Raw genomic sequence first — 17,601 nt, forward strand, 5'->3', positions numbered from 1 at the left:
TGTAAATAAGAATTTGTTCTTAAACTGACATGCCTAGTGAAAATGAAGGTTTAACTAGGAAATGGTGAATGATCTCTAGTGCTGCTAATACTTCCGACCCCAACCCAGCCCAGCCCAAGGGTTACACACTTTCTACTCTTGTTGAATCCTTTAGGGTTCTTAAATGTTTTCAACTCAAGACCCAAATGGGAAATTGACTGTCCTCCCTTGACCCAAATCGTCCTCCAATGACCCAAAGTGAAAAATAAATAGTCTGTGATTAAAGATGTATTCTAATACCTCAGGACCTATAGTTTAAGAAACCCTGCACAGTTTAGCATTTTGAAAATGCTTTTGCTTGTTATTTGTATTCTTGACATACTTTGCACATATAACTGAGCGGCAGGGGTCTGGTGTTTACTGTCCAGATGAACAGGTGAAGAGAGGTGTGTAAAGACCCCCCCCCCCCCCCCCCCCCCCCCTCAAATCAGAGAGAGAGAGAGAGAGAGAGAGAGAGAGAGAGCATAAAGGACATTTCATCCCACAGTGTTAGTCCATGAGAGACCCAATGATGTTCACCTCAGCAGGTCTCACTCTGCACTGAGCTGCTCCTTCCTGTCACTCACACCACAGGAAGTGATGCGTACCCTCACTGGCCCCTCCTCTACCTCAGACCCCAATCATATTCTCTTTATAAGGTGCTTCTCAGAATTGGGGGCTGTGATCAGTGCAAAGCCAAGACAGGAAATACTAAGGGGGGAATAACATCATGATAAAGGCAATTTTGGTTTAACTCTTTATTTGTCTTTAGAAGTGATCAGTATAATGCAATAGTCTACTGTTGGGTTCTTTGCCCCTCAAGGTCACCCTATTAAAAAATTACCAAATGTGACTGATTGCCTTGATTCGATCTTATGTCGCAAAATTGAAATTGTGTTTTTTACGTTGGATTAAAGCAGAGACACAGAGCTACAAAATGGTAACCTGGGCTGTTAGCAGAGCGGCCATTTCAGTTTCCCAAGAGCCCTGCTTACCTCCCCCGGAACACTTCGCTGGAGAATCGGGAACCTATCGGGCGTTTGTCATGTAGTGTTCTCTCATCATCGAGCTGTAGCCTTCCTACCCCTCGGACCTCTCGAAGATAGCGTACCTCATCACGATGAGGTCCGGGAGGGCTCTCGCCTGGGCTACGGCCGTGTGGGAGCAACATTCGGCCGTATGCTTCGGTCTGGAGGAGTTTGTGGCGGAGGTGAAGAAGGTTTTTGATTCCCAATAATCTAGGAGAGAGGCTGACCGGAAGTTACTCCAGCTTTGGTAAGACTCCCACAGTGTGGCAGACTATGCGATGGATTTCCGCACATTGACAGCTGAGAGTGCCTGGAACCCGGAATCGCTGTTCGACACATTCCTGTACAGAGTACCAGAGGAGTTTAAGGACGAATTAGCAGCCCGGGAACTACCGATGGATCTCAACTCGCTCATTGCCTTGACCATCCAGATCGATGGGCGGCTACGGGAACGTAAGAAGAAGAGGAGGTCCGATTCCACTCTCCCGCTCAAGAATTCCAACTCACCTCCGAGGCATCACGGAAGTCCCCGACGTCTTCGGCCAGTCAGAGCGAGCCAATCAAGACCTGGAGACAACTCTTCACTGCCTTGTCTCCGCCAACCCCACCACCTGGAGCCAGCAACTAGTGTGGGTTCAATTCGCCCGTAACACCCTCCTCTGCTCTGCCACTGGACTCTCGCCTTTCGAGTGTTCCCTGGGTTATCAGCCCCCGCTCTTCATGGAGGAAGAGGTCGGCATACCCTTGACCCAGATGTTTGTCCGCCGCTGTCGCCGTATCTGGAAGACAGCCCCTGTCGGCTCGTTTCAAGACCACCTCCAGGTATTGACGACAAGCGGTCCACCACCAGACCCTCGGCTCCCCGGTATTGTCTCGGGCAGAGGGTATGGCTGTCCACTCGAAACCTTCCCCTCCGGGTGGAGTCCCGCAACCTTTCCCCCCGCTTTATCAGCTCTTGCCCCATCTCCAAGACCCTCCTGTCTCATCGACGGCCAACCGGTGTACATTGTGAGGCGCCTCCTGAAGGTTTGACAGTGGGGCAGGGGATTCCAGTACCTGGTTGACTGGGAGGGTTTTGGCCTGGAGGAGAGGTGCTGGGTCCCCACCAGGAACATCCTGGAGTCAGGCCTCATGGCTGAGTTCCAACGCCGGCACCCCTGTCAACCAGGTATGCGCCCAGGTAGGATGCCAGGTGGCGCCCCTAGAGGGGTGTACTGTCACACGCTGATCTGGTTCACCTGTCTTTGTGCCTGTCTCCACCCCCCTCCAGGTGTTGCCCATCTTCCCCATTATCATCAGTGTACTTATGATTGTGTTCTCTGTGTATCTGTTGCCAGTTCATTTTTGTTTCGTCAAGCCTACCAGCGTTTTTCCTCGGGGTTCTGTATGTCTCTAGTTCCTGTTTTCTAGCTTTCCTGGTTACTGACCTCTGCCTGCCCTGACCCTGAGCTTGCCTGCCATTCTGTACCTTTCGGAATCTGCTCTGGACTAACGACAGGTTTGGTGTTTGCCCCCCTCCTTGTTTTATACTAAACTTGAGTTACTTCGAAACTGTCTGCATCTGGGTCTTCTCCTGAGCCTTGACACTTTGAATGTTTTGGTCCATACTGGAGAATTATTCTTTGTCTACACCCATTCAGCATAGTTCACACCCTATTAAGTTTTAGCCCCACCCATCTCTTTTAAGGGTTGATCCGAGTGTTCTGTCCTACACATAAAATATAGTAGGATTTAAAATTGTATTCAAAGATATGGGAAATCAATGTATTCAAAGATATGGACAACACATTTTCCTCCTCCACTTTATAATCTTGTAGCAGCATACAGTACATGGTGGTCCAGCTCCTTCTCCTCTCCATCTTCCTCTTCATGGAGGTGAATTTCAGGGTGGCATAATTCAATGGTTCTGTAGATCATGGTTCAATAGATTTACAAACATCACGACATAACCAACATATGTTATTTTCACGATTTCTGAATTGCTTATATTTCAGTATTTAATCATGCAGGATTTACATGATCATGTTGTGCTTGTCTTTGAGAATCATGTCCTGAATATGATATAAAAGAGAGACGAGAGAACGGAATAACAGATCATTCCATTCTAGTGAACACACTGACTCTTCTGAACGTCAGTGTACAGTATGTCATGGGAAAAACATCCACATTAAAGGTATAGTTCACAGGCCGCATGTTATCATGAAATGGAATCCTACCTGTATTGTGTCTGTTTGAGTCTCGTCTGATCTTGAGGACCAGGATGAGATTGACTATCAGTAGAACAGTAGCCACAACACCCAGGATCACAACCAGGGGATGGAGGTACATGGTTCCATCATCATCCTCTCCAGAGTGATCGCTCCATTACAATGTCCTTTTAAATGACTTCTTATTAAATCACTTGGTGGTCCTTTAATTTGTATCTCAAGTATTTATTTTTAAATAAACTCACTCTCTTTAGATGACTGTGGTATTTCCTCAACTCCTTTGTGCCCTAAATCAGTATTTATTCTCAAACGTATAAAGATTTTTTAAAAATGTTGTCAATGGTTTGCCTTTCTTTCATGTTAACTCCTGATTAGGTTGATGAACATTTTCAAATGTATCAAACATCAGATAAATAGTTGAAAACGTACGTTGAATTTTTAGAACTGTTGTATTGATAAAGAAGGTGTGGCTATTTGGATGCAATCCACAGAAACACAGGACACAGTCAGCTACAGTTGAAGTCGGAAGTTTACATACACCTTAGCCAAATACATTTAAACTCCGTTTTTGACAATTCCTGACATTTAATCCTCGTAAAAATCCCTGACATACACATAGGTCAGTTAGGATCACCACTTTATTTTAAGAATGCTAAATGTCAGAATAATATTAAAGATAATTATTTATTTCAGCTTTTAGTTCTTTCATCACATCCCCAGTGGGTCAGAAGTTTACATACACTTAATTAGTATTAATTGTTTAACTTTGGTCAAACGTTGCAGATAGCCTTCCACAAGCTTCCCACAATAAGTTGGGTGAATCTTGACCCATTCCTCCTGACAGAGCTGGTGTAACTGAGTCAGATTTGAAGGCCTCCTTGCTTGCACACTCTTTTTCAGTTCTGCCCACACATGTTCTATTGGATTGAGGTCAGAGCTTTGTGATGGCCACTCCAATACCTTAACTTTGTTTTCCTTAAGCCATTTTGCCACAACTTTGGATGTATTTTTATCATAGGTACACTTCAACTATGACAGACAAAACATTTTTCTCCCGCTTTTCAAGAGGGAGAAAGTCAACAATCTGGTCAACCCACATTTTAAATGTAGGAGAGGTATTAGAGGCCCACAATAGAAGAATACATTTCTTAGCAAAGTATGTAATAGTCATAAGCAAATGTTCTCTGTCAGGATCAAGAACAAAGTCCTGCTGGGCATTAAGAAGATAGGTACACGGGGTCATATCGAACTGTACATCTAGTATTTTCTGTGCAGCAGTATGTCTACAGTGGGGCAAAAAAGTATTTAGTCAACCACCAATTGTGCAAGTTTTCCAACTTAAAAAGATGAGAGAGGCCTGGTAAGCAGCTTGGTTTGAAGAAATCAACTGTGGGAGCAATTATTAGGAAATGGAAGACATACAAGACCACTGATAATCTCCCTCGATCTGGGGCTCCACGCAAGATCTCGTGTTGCCCAGCAAAAAGTCCGTGTTGCCCAGCAACAGCCCCAAAACATCACTGCTCTAGAGGCGATCTGCATGGAGGAATGGGCCAAAATACCAGCAACAGTGTGTGAAAACCTTGTGAAGACTTACAGAAAACGTTTGACCTCTGTCATTGCCAACAAAGGGTATATAACAAAGTATTGAGATAAACTTTTGTTATTGACCAAATACTTATTTCCCACCATAATTTGCAAATATATTCATTAAAAATCCTACAATGTGATCACATTGTAGGATTATTAATTAATTAATTTGCACATTATGGTGCATTTTTTGGTCTCATTTTGTCTGTCATAGTTGAAGTGTACCTATGATGAAAATTACAGGCCTCTCTCATCTTTTTAAGTGGGAGAACTTGCACAATTGGTGGCTGACTAAATACTTTTTTGCCCCACTGTAGATAGCCAGAATCTGGCCATCTCTCTACAGCTCCAAAATACATGCATATAGGTTCCACTTTCAGAGGTTCATCTTTTACAGTTAGTTACTGTTTTCATTCTATGGACTCTCAAAGGAGTGTAATGAAATTTGTACAAAAATGTGTAATTAGATTCATTCATTTTTACATTAGTAGAGGAACCATCCGCCCATAACTCCTCACTGATAGTCAGACCTAGGTCCTTTTCACAGAATATTTTCTCAGAAAGTTATTAATTAATACAATTGAGCTTAGGGGCAATGAACCACAGGATTGGGCTTCTATCTGAATCCACGTTGACTCTTGTCTGTTTGTGATCCATGTTAGTATGTTGCGGATTTGGGCAGACCAGTAGTACAATTGAAGGGAGGGCAAGATTCGGGTTTCGATAGAGTGGAGAACTTGATCCTAGGTTTTGTTCATAATGTTCATACGGATGACATTATTTCTTCCTACTAAGCTAATTGGGACGGAGATCCAGGTTTGGAGATCGTTCTTGATTCGATCCAGGAGTGGGAGATCATTTTCCTTGAAAAGGCTATTCAGATCTGGTGTTATGAAGATCCCAAGGTATTGAAATCCCTGTGTCTTCCATTGGAAAGGACATAGTGTCTTCATAGAGCTGGTGAGTGTAATATTGAGAGGGCAGACAGTGGATTTGTTAAAATTGATCTTATAACCTGAAAACTTGCCATACTGAGCAATTGTGTCTAAAATGGGAGGGAGTGATTTCTCAGGGTTGGATATGTAGAGCAAGACATCATCAGCGTGAAGCGAAATCTTGTGCTGCAGGCCACCTGCAGAAACGCCCACAATACTTGGATTGCTCCTTTTCAACTCTGCCAGAGGCTCCGCCCCAACAAGTAGAGCAGTGGGGACAGCGAGCACCCTTGTCTTGTGCCCCGTTCTTTTGGCGAGCAATTTGGTAATTATTTTGTAGTCGAAATCTAACAAGTTTATGGGCCGGAAGGACGAGCAGGATAGAGGGTCCTTGTCTTTTTTGAACAACACTGTAATGCGAGCTGTATGCATTGAGTCTGGGAGAACTCCGTTTTAGCAAAAATCCTGCAGCATTGGCATGAATATAGGGCTGAGCTGGGGCCAAAAAGCTTTGTAGAACTCTCTGGGGATTCCATCTGGGCCTGGGCACTTATTAGGTGGCATGGAGGTAATTGCCTCCAGGATCTCCTCAGGAGTGAAGGGAAGTTGAGATCTTCTTGGTCGGTCTATGATAGTTTAGTTAGTGGAGTTCTGCCTCCGTGTGTTTTCTCTCAGAGGTATATAATTTGCAGTAAAAATCATGAAAAGTTCAATTAATATTTTTGGGGTAATATGTGACCTCGTCCTCTGCTGTTCGGATAGCCATGATTGTACGCTCTGACTGCTCTCTTTTTTCTTTCAACATCTTTGTAGATATTGGATTTGTGGAGGGGACTTGAGATGATTTGTCTAGGGTAAGGTTAAGGGTACAATTAAAATCTCCAGCCACCACGCCAAAGGACACACAATGCTCATTGAACAGGGTTATCATATTTGACATGAAAGCAGGAATATCTGTGTTAGGGGCGTATAAATTTAAGATAGTAATTAGTTGACCATAAAGTGACACAGTTATCAAAATAAATCTCCCCTCCGGATCAGATATGTTTTTGTCAATTATGAATGGAACATTCTTATAGATAAGTATGGCTGTGCCTCTACTGTTTGATTTGAAAGATGAGAAATACACCTGTCCCACCCAAGCTCTGCGGAGTTTGGCATGTTCAGTATCACAGAGGTGTGTCTCTTGTACTTGCACGATGTCTGCTTTTTACTTTTTAAGATCACATAGTATCCTTTTCCGTTTTATTGCATGACCTAGACCATGGCAGTTCCATGTCAATAGATTTAAGGTGCTAGTCATCGTCATCGAACAGTAATCGCACTTTAGTGCAAGTCATCTCTGGGTAAAGGTGGATAATAGTTACAGCTGCGTTCACATAAAAGGAAAATAAATGGTGTACATAAAATAACAATCTCTGAACACCCCAGCCGCGTTCCCAAACAACTCGACACATCCCGTTGGATCTATTACCCCCACGCTCAGTCTCAATTCTGTGTTCCGAAAAAAAAGAAAAAAAAAAAGGGAACAGTTAACAACGCACAACGTCCCCCCCCCCCCAAAGAAATGCTTCATCCTCTACTCTCCACCCCGCATTGAGTAAATGACAACGTAGCCACCGTCCAGACCACATTAAAAGAGGGAGTAAATAAAATCAATAGCCCAGCCTACATATACCTCCCCCAAGGGACATAATAAGAGCAAGAAAAAAAGGGGAAGTCAAAGTAGGCTGAAACGTTAGTAGGCCTAGGTTAGGCTATAGAGCCTATCCCTCTCAGCTAAAGGAAAATAAATATAGATTGGGCGGCTATAATGACATTTAGCAGGGCGGGTGGGTCTTTGGATATCGGCTATATGTTGTCTTACCTCCTTTAGTAATAGCATTAATCACATTTAGTCATTGGTCTGTTTCTCATTGACCAGGATTGTCTTTCAAAAAACGTTTTGCCTCTTCGGGAGTTTTGAAGTGTCGCAGGGCTTCTTGGTGAAGAATCCTGAGCTCGTTTGGGTATTTGAATCCGGTGAAGATGCCTCGGTCAATGGAGTATTTCTTCACCTCGTCAAATTCTCGGGGCTTTCGGCGTATTCCAGCTGACAGGTCCTGGTGTAAAGTGAGTTTGGCGTTTCCCACTGTGATGGTGTTGGTTTTCGCCGCCTGTAGAACTCGTTCCTTGTCGGTGAATCTCAGGAAACGTGTGGTGATTGGGCGCGATTGTTGTCTGGCTGCTGGTGGGGGCCTCAGTGCTCGGTGAGCTCTCTCGAGTTCTATGGGCCTATCGGTGGACAGGTGGAGCCACTCGGGAAGTTTGTCTTGCAGGTAGCGGATCAGTGGCATGTTTCCCTCTTCTTTTTCGCCCAGATTTAATAGAACACAATTATTCCTTCGCCCCCCGTTTTCCAGGTCCTCTGTTTTCTCTTCCAGATGCTCTATTTTCTTTTTAGCATATGCTATTGTTTCCATGGCATCTGTCAATAAGTTTTCCATGGATAGGATTCGCCCCTCTGCCTCGTCCAGGCGCCCTACGTTTACGGTTATCTTGATGTTGATGTCAGGCAAAGCGTTTTCCAGGATTGTCACCTTGCCCCCTATCGCACTGAGATGAGAGTTAATGGCATCTAATTTAATTTTGAGTTCTGTACGTTGGGATCTCAACTCAGAAAGGATGTCTTCGACAGAGTGCAAGGTTGGCATTCGTTGGGCCTCGGGGGGGAACAGGTCCTCTTGCTCCTGGCTAATGGCGCTAGCTTTTTCATAAAGGTGTGATCCTAACTGACCTAAGAAAGGACTTTTTACTGGGATTAAATGTCAGAAATTGTAAAAAAAAACGGAGTATAAATGTACTTGACTAAGGTGTATGTAAACTTCCGACTTCAACTGCACATGTATATCTATGCGGTATGTGGAGTCAGAGAGATTCTCACGGTCTGCGAGAACCAGGTTTGTACATCAACAAGACAAAACAGCGGTTAAATAAAAAGGCTCTGCTATTCCTTTTAATGACATTGTATATGTGGTCGCAGAGATTTACTGTAGACAGAGAATAGAGAAGTAAAGAACGTAAAAATGTACAGTTTATTATGTTAAAAACACATAGTAATAGAGCAAAAATGGGATTCTCTATCATATGATTTCTTACAATAAAAAGCTGTAAAAAGTTATGGCTTTTTCAGGCATTGCAGGATCTTTATATACATCAGGCATACAGACAATGTTAAAACAACAGTTTATTTGTTACATTGAAAATTCCATAGTAATTTTTGGTACTAAAAGCAGTTTTATTTTGCTACAAATTGTAAAACTTGTTTTTGTAGTCTGTGACAGTGGGGATATCTCTCACTGCTGCTGAAGGTATCTGACATCAGAGTACACTGCATCCTCTCTGCTGGTCTTCTTTCTCGCTGTTCTAGAGGAGGACTTCTTCTTGGGGGTGAAACTGACAGCTGCGTAGTTCAACACGTCACTGTCTTGATTCTGAGGGGGGTGGAGCCATGAGGAAATACATTATGATGACAGCATGATCTACTATATAATGTTTCTATTCTCCTGTGGAAGAAAACACTCGACAAAAGACATGACTGTTCAGACTGTACACCCACTACAATGACCTGACAGTCAGTGGAACAGAGACAGAAGTTCCATGGAAAAATGAACAACAATCACAAAGATCATAAGGCTTCATCTAGTACAGTGACTTGTTACTTCCAAGAAAGCTTAATAACACAACATGCATAAATAAGCTGAACACTAGCTGTAAGGAAAGTTAAATGGCAGTTTCTTGTAAAAACTAAAAAACATACTATATTTATAAATGTTGACAAATTTACCTGATTGCCCTGGGACGTTGGGACATCAGTCCTCCCTTCATAGAGATTGAAATAGAGGAAGGCCAGCTATTATTTTTTATGACAATCTATCTATTTTTAACCTCATGCAGTTAATTAACAGTGCTTATATGTTGGACATTGAACTGATATTTACAGAATGTACATTGCATAGAGATGCATGAAACATTAGATACATCACCTATAACATCACATACATTAGATATAAAGTAATACCTCTGCTATCTCTGTTCAGAGTCTTGCACAGCGCCCAGACAAGAAGAAGGGTCACTATCCCCAGAAAGATGTTGGAGATGACCAATGACAGAACAGTAGGACTCAGATCAAATGGAGAATGATGTTCTGGAACTGTGGAAAGGGTATCAGTGAATTCATATTGTATTCATGAGCACTTAGGAAGATCATCAAACAGTAAAATATAGAATCAAAAGCTGATGGTGATATTGTATAGCTTGTTGAGACAAGATAATGAGATAATTTGGAGGTAGGCTGTTTGCATGAATATACAGTGTTGTTGGGGATATTTACAGATTAAATGGGATTTACCTTGAATGTCCAGCTTGGTCCCGTTCCCAAACAGAATCTCCCCACATGAGGCCACAGCACAGTAGTAAGTCCCAGCATCAGAGAGGCTGAGGTTCCTCTTGGGGAGGTTGTAGACACAGCTCTGTGTAGGAGACCAAGCCTCAGGGCTCTTCTCACACTGATCACTCCTGTTTCCATGGGTGTAAATGACTCCTGGAAGGGATTCTCCTGAGGCATGTCTGAACCAATAGACACTGTGTTCTCCTGCACAGGTCTCAGTGTGTATTGTACAGTTCAGAGTCACAGAGTCTCCTGGCTGGACTGACTCAGACACAGGGTGCTGGAGTACAGATATGTTTCTGGACCCTGATCCTGACAAGAAGATCAATAAACCCATTGAATCTCTAGAATATTACTGTAGACTGTGTTCAAACTCAACATTTTCTAAATAAAAATCTAATCTGATTAAGATATTAACCATATATCTGTATATTTTCACCATATATCTATAAAAGTACCTTTTACTAAGAGAATGGCTCCTTCTCCCAACTCCACCTTGTTGCCATAAGAGCTTCCACAGTAGTATGTACCTGAATCAGAGAGCTGCATGTCTGAGATCTTTAGGTGATTCTTTTCTTGGCCGTTTTCCACTGAGAATCGAGGGTTATCCCTAAACTCATGGTAAAAGGTTGCGTTCCTGTCAAACTTATAGACAGTTGAGCAGAGTTGAAGCTTATCTCCAAAGGGTTGCTTGTACCAGGAGAAATGCATGGCTATGTGGCCTTTATAGAAGCAGTGCACAATCATTGCGTCGCCAACGTTGGCTGATGTGAAACCACTGTCCTGAAGTATAGATGAGGACCCAGTACCAGTTACCACATCTATTAAAGAACATGAACAATACAGTATATTTTCTGTAACTTACCCGAAACACAACTTAGAATATTCAAAGTGTCTGTAAAGTATTACATGTGATATCTCAAGCATCCAAATCAAGGGCGGACATCTCAAAAGCAGAGAAATATAAAAGTTGGACTTACCCATCTCTACAAGAAGTGGAAATATCAGACAAAGTGTGATCCTCTTTGAAGTTGTCATCCTCCCTTCAACTTGTCTTGAGTGGAAAAAGTCCACCTATGTAGACAACACTTCAACAATGGAGTTACAGGTGATTGGTCGAACTGGACGCATCATTTTTGTTGACGCCTTATTCAGGAAGGACAATCTTCTTCACATTGTACAGAGTCACAGGCTGGACTGAATCAGACATACAAAGAGTGTATTATATTCTTATCATTGTATATTTAGTAAAAATGCTGTATTAATCATTCAAATTTGCCAGCCCTCATTCTTAATCACCACATCTACTGTTGTCTACGTCAAGAGACCCATAGTTGTGAATTTGTTGGGAGCACGCATAGATGACACTGTCATCCACTAGGGCTTCTGTCACCACACAGTCACTTCACCTCACTAAAAAACATAAATGGAAAAAAGTCTCTCATTCAGAATTTACACTCATTTGGATTGGATGGATTGAATCCATTCCCATGATGTTGTTATTGAGGAGAAAGATTCCTCTAGGCCTATAGGTGATGATAATACTTCACTAAACTGGGTTTTTTGGCTACAGATCTAGAACTACAGATCTAGTTGAAATAACCAAAAAAGTAGCTTATTGTCTTTTTTCACAGATTTCAGTCGACTATGTATAGAACAGCTGCCTCATCAAAAGAGTTGGTTTACTGTTGTTAAAATGGTCAACTTGAAGAGCAAGTAGTATAGTATACAGAATGAGAGAGCTAAGAGTTCTGAGACATCCGGCTGAAAACCACAGAAAGAAAGAAACAGAGAAAGAGAGAGAGAGAGGGACAGAGAGAGAAAGAGAGAGCAAGAGAGAGAGAGAGAAAAAGAAAGAAGAGAGAGGGAGACAGAGGAGAGACAGAGAGAGATTGGAGGGAGAAGTAGAGAGAGAGAGATCAGAGAGAGAGAGGAGAGAAAGAGAAGAGCAGAGAAAAAGAGGGGGAGCAGAGGGTCCTGTGTACAAAGCCAACAGGCCCTAACAAAGCTCAGATACATCCTCATCTCGTGTTCATCACAAACCACAGAGTAACTGTAAATATGTTGCTGTGTGTTTGAGGGTGTGTTAGTGGCATGAGAACGGTTTAACACTACAAATTAAAGCTGTAATACGTCACTTTATTTGGCAACCTGACCAAATTCACATAGACATGTGAGTTATAGATATGTCATTCTCATTGCAAGCAAGTCTATGAAGCAGTAGTTCTGTTCTATGTGCGCTATTTCTATGCTTTCCGTTCTTAACGCAACAATGTGTAACTTTCGTGCGACCCAACCAAATTCACATCGAAATTTGAGTTATAGATCTTTCTTTACTGACATTTTCAACCTGTCCCTGGCCAAGTCTGTAATACCTACATGTTTCAAGCAGAACACCATAGTCCCTGTGCCCAATAACTCCATGTTAACCTGCCTAAATGACTACCAACCCGTAGCACTCACGTCTGTGGCCATGAAGTGCTTTGAAAGGCTGGTCATGGCTCACATCAACACCATCTTCCCAGAAATCCTAGAACCACTCGAATTTGCATACCGCTCCAAGAGATCCACAGATGACACAATCTCTATTGCACTCAGCATTGCCCTTTCCCACCTGGACAAAAGGAAGACCTACGTGAGAATGCTGTTCATTGACAACAGCTCAGCGTTCAACACCATAGTGCCCTCAAATCTCATCACTAAGCTAAGGAACCTGGGACTAAACACCTACCTCTGCAACTGGATCCTGGACTTCCTGATGGGCCGCCCCCAGGTGGTAAAGGTAGGCAACAACACATCTGCCTCGCTGATCCTAAACATGGGGGCCACTCAGGGGTGCGTGCTTAGTCCCCTCCTGTACTCCCTGTTCACCCATGACTGCATGGCCAACCATGACTCCAACACCATCATTAAGTTTGCCGACGACACAACAGTGGTAGGCCTGATCACAGACAATGATGAGATAACCTACAGGGAGGAGGTCATAGACCAGGAAGTGTGGTGCCACGACAACAACCTCTCCCTCAACGTGATCATGACAAAGGAGATGATCGTGGACTACAGGTAAAGGAGGGCCAAGCATGCCCCCATTCTCATCGACAGGGCTGTAGTGGAGCAGGTTGAGAGCTTCAAGTTCCTTGTTGGTGAAGGGCTTGTGAGTAAGCATTTCACGGTTGTATTTGGCGCATGTGACAAATAAAAATGTATTTGATTTGATTAGTTCTCAATTAACGCAAGTCTAAGAAATGGTAGACCTGTTCTATGGTCTCTATTTCTAAGCTTCCCGTTCTTAAGTCTAGTTTTTGCGTATTTTTCTTTGGTTTTGTACACCAGCTTTAAACAGCTGAAAATACAATATTTGGGGTTATTGAAAATATATTTCAAAGGAGTTTAGATGGTACAATGATTCTCTACACATGCATTGATGGCTTTGTCACATAAACTGAAACTAGGTGAACTATTATAATTTTTGCAACCAGGAAATGGCGTAGTGATTTCTGCATATTGCACCTTTTAAAGATTCCTGAGTTTGGTCTAAACAAATACATTCAACTTCCTTTGTCTTGACTGTTGTAAAATGCTTTATTCATCTTGTCACAAGCAAGTCCATTTAAAATGAGTTTGGCAGAGAAGCAATGCACTTAATTCAAGTAGCTACAGTAATTATATGTTACAGTAATACAGATAATAATGTTAATAAAGGGAGAGTTGATACAAAGATAATTCATTGGACTGTTTCATTCATCCAGTTCTAATGTCTGATCCCAGCATACACCACTGTCTCCATGTGACCTCTTTGTCTTCCAGACCTGTTCTTCTTGTTGCTCAGATTCAGAGCTACGTAATGGAGACTGTCTCCATCTTGGTTCTGTGAGAAACAATTATAAAAGTGGGAGGGGGAAATAATTCCATATGTTATTATTTAACATAAACATTTCCATACATATTTCTATGGTAATACAAAATGTAAGGAATTCTACTTACCCCTGCATCTGTAGAAGAGACTGCTGGACATGGTGTCAGAGAGACGGATCCTGAAAAGAAACACCTCAAAGATAAAGATGCAACTCCTTCTTCCCATGCAGATACATCTGTAGACGGTAATGTTAAAGAATAGCAACTTCTAAAAGGTTGTCACTTACCTCTGCACTGCAGACACTTTCTCTGGTTCATCTTGTACATGATGCAAGCAAGGACAATGATCAGGATTAACAAGAAAGTCATTCCTACACCCAGGCAGTACGCCAAGAGAAGAAGATCTGCCCTATTGCCTGTGGACATTCAAATATTGATAGAGGACACTCAGAATAGCAAGTAAATTAATATTCTACACTGTAGATTAGTAAAACATATCAAAAGTTGCAAGCCGTATCACCTACCTTGAATGTCCAGCTTGGTCCCGTTCCCAAACAGTATCTCCCCACATGAGGCCACAGCACAGTAGTAAGTCCCAGCATCAGAGAGGCTGAGGTTCCTCTTGGGGAGGTTGTAGACACATCTCTGTGTAGGAGACCCAGCCTCAGTGCTCTTCACACACTGATCACTCTTGTCTCCATGGGTGTAAATGATTCCTGGATGGGATTCTCCTGAGCCATGTCTGAACCAATAGACACTGTGTCCTCCTGCACAGGTCTGAGTGTGAATTGTACAGTTCAGAGCCACAGAGTCTCCTGGCTGGACTGACTCAGACACAGGCTGCTGGAACACAGTCATGTCTCTTGACCATGAACCTGACAAGAGGATTTATAAGTCAGTAAATCTGTTCCCAATGTTATGTCCCAAGTTAACATTGTTGAAATCATACACAGTAATTTCTGATTATGGGAATACAGCATAATTAAGCCATTGTATCCAAAACATAAAGTGGTAAAAAACAAAAGATTGTAGTTGCAGAACATAAGATACTATTTCCTTTGTTTGTAGAATGTTTATAAGTCAGTACAACTGTCCCCAATGTTGTGTCCCAAGTTAACATTGTTGAAATCATACACAGTCATATCTGATTATGCAAATACAGCATAATTAAGCCATTGTATCCAAAACATAATGTGGAAAAATCCCTTAACATTATAAGTTCAGAAAATGAGTTACTATTTCCTTTGTTTGTAAATTCAGATGTTGTACCTTTCACAGTGAGAATGACTCCTGCTCCAAACTCCACCTGGTTGGCATACGAGTTCCCACAGTAATATGTGGCTGAATCAGAGAGTTGCATGTCTGAGATCTTTAGGTGATTCATTCCTTCACCGCTTTGCACTGAGAAGCGAGTGTTACCCTTAAATTCATGGTAAAATGTTGCATTCTTGTTATACTTGTAAAAGACTGATAAGAGTTGAGGATTGTCACCCATTGTTTGCTTGTACCACATCAAGTACAGTGCCAGGTTGCCTTTATAGAAGCAGTGCAAAGTCACAGTCTCTCCAACATTGGCCATAATAAGATGCATTTCCAAGGATTGTGCAGCAGCTAAAATACACACAGAGACATGATCCATTACTTACACAAGTCCTTAATATACCCAAAAAATACCTATATGAATTGCATCAATTAAGCACCTGAGTCTACATCCCTTAAGCAGAGAAATATCAAAGTTGGACTTACCCATCTCTACAAGAAGTGCCAGTATCAGACACAGTGCAATCATCTTTGACGATGTCCTCTTCACAACCTGTGTCTTGAGTGGAAAAAGTCCACCTACTGTATGTAGACAATACTTCAACTATGGGGTTATTGGTGATTGGTCGAACTGGACGCGTCATTTTTGTTAACACCTTTTTCAGCCAACCATGGTCTTCGTAAGTGAAAATCACTCATATAATCCATGCAAAGTGAACCAATGCTTACTGTGTAGGATATTGTGTAGAGGGTGGGTGAAGCATACACACTTTGTGATGTCTAGATGATAATTATATATATTTTTTCAACTTTGTATAGTTTGCTATTTAGGCACCAGTTGAATCAAATATGTCCAATACTGAGGCAGTGTTTAAAGAGAATATATGAATATCCTTAATTTAATTGGATGAAAAGTATAATGTTATCTGGTAAGTATGCAGTACATTTTCAAACATACATTACACATACATATATATACCTGTATCCTCTTGTTATTAAACTCAGTTGTGTGCCTAAGATAGATTTAGCCCCTCCCCATGTAACAGTTACAGGCAGTACTCCTGATGACCTATAGGGATAGAACATATCCTGACATGAAGGGTGAACAGGGGTGGAGCATTACTGTGAGGGTGTGTGGAGGAAACGCCTACAGAATGAAAGTCAGTCTCATCCCTGTCATTCAGGTACTAACTCAAGTGTAGGCTACTAGTTGAGTGTTTGGTAGGGGTGTACCTCATGGGTAGGCCTCTTCACTGTAGCCTAGTATACATTATAAAACAAAAAATAACTCAGTAAACAAAATTGTAGTTTGAATGAATTTGAATGAATTAAACCTATGATCTTGTAAGTGACAAGATATAGGCTACATGACATACAGTATACAGTATATCTAAGTGGACTGTGTTGCTTATTGTCATGGTTGTGAACAACATTGAAAGAATGAGAGAAAACAGAGTGACACCACATAGACATCCTGCTGAAAACCACATAGAGGCCCTGGACTGTGTAAAAGGCCAGCAGGCCTGTCCAAAGCGTAGAGATGGCCTTGTTTTGTGCTCACAGCAGACCGCAGTGTGCAGGTACCTGTGAACATCTCGCTGTGTGGGTGCATGCATGGGTGGGTTTAGCATTTATCAGTAGGTTGAGTCTGCAGAAGCCCTCTGCACACATTCATACAGACATACTTTATGTACAGAACACAAGAGAAGAAACAAGTCTATTTCAGTCAGTATCAGTTGTTTAAATGGATATTTATTAATGCTATAAGAAGCAGCATATACAGGGGATTTCAGAAGAGTATTTAACCAACTGACATCCAACTTTTTAAACAAGGTCACAGGCCATTAATAAAAAAAATGCAACATGAAACAACTCAGCAATCTCAACAAATACAAATGTTCAATACATAGTGATGATATTTCCGACTTTTACTGCAAAAGTCCATCGACATTTGTCTTAGATTGATCTATTTCCTGGTGGTGTAGATGATGATGAAGATGGTCAGACAGCGGATGAGAACTCCAGTTCTTATGACAGAGAGAAGGACCAGGATTCTCATCTGTGGATCATCAGAGTGACCACACTCAACATCCAGCTTGATCCCATTCCCAAACAGTATCTCCCCACGAGTCCACAGCACAGAAGTATGTCCCAGCATCAGAGAGGCTTACCCATCTCTACAAGAAATGCCAGTATCAGACACAGTTCCATCATCTTTGAAGATGTCCTCTTCACAACTTGTGTGTTGAATGGAAAAAGTCCACCCATGTAGACAATAC

At 42.0% G+C, this 17,601-nt stretch overlaps 2 protein-coding genes across 2 annotated transcripts; both read right to left on the reverse strand.

The window, feature by feature from the left end:
* Window positions 1-8,991: 8,991 nt before the first annotated feature.
* Window positions 8,992-11,254, reverse strand: nitr1 (novel immune-type receptor 1). The gene is given in 6 exon segments (NM_001124298.1): window positions 8,992-9,251; window positions 9,605-9,639; window positions 9,839-9,970; window positions 10,169-10,519; window positions 10,666-11,028; window positions 11,188-11,254. Coding segments are annotated over 6 exon segments (1,077 nt in total). The 5' UTR covers window positions 11,246-11,254; the 3' UTR covers window positions 8,992-9,113.
* Window positions 11,255-13,783: 2,529 nt separating this feature from the next.
* LOC149973239 (uncharacterized) lies at window positions 13,784-15,701 on the reverse strand. Its single transcript, XM_090213282.1, has 5 exons — window positions 15,332-15,701; window positions 14,587-14,937; window positions 14,350-14,478; window positions 14,192-14,241; window positions 13,784-14,075 (listed from the first exon to the last, which is right to left on the reverse strand). The coding sequence occupies exons 1-5, from the start codon at window positions 15,699-15,701 to the stop codon at window positions 13,959-13,961; spliced, it is 1,017 nt and encodes a 338-aa protein (XP_090069408.1). The 3' UTR covers window positions 13,784-13,958.
* Window positions 15,702-17,601: the final 1,900 nt, after the last annotated feature.

Source organism: Oncorhynchus mykiss, chromosome 21, assembly GCF_057628025.1.
Source record: "Oncorhynchus mykiss isolate SJ-2025 chromosome 21, ASM5762802v1, whole genome shotgun sequence".
Classification (NCBI taxonomy): domain Eukaryota; kingdom Metazoa; phylum Chordata; class Actinopteri; order Salmoniformes; family Salmonidae; genus Oncorhynchus; species Oncorhynchus mykiss.

Coding starts and splice junctions, on each gene's coding strand:
- LOC149973239 (XM_090213282.1), bottom strand. CDS start 15,701: ATGGATCATGTCTCTGTGTGTATTTTAGCTGCTGCACAATCCTTGGAA. Junction 14,479..14,586: donor GACCAAGCTGGACATTCAAG/GTAGGTGATACG, acceptor GAATGTCCACAG/GCAATAGGGCAGATCTTCTT. Junction 14,076..14,191: donor TCTCTTCTACAGATGCAGGG/GTAAGTAGAATT, acceptor TGTTTCTCACAG/AACCAAGATGGAGACAGTCT.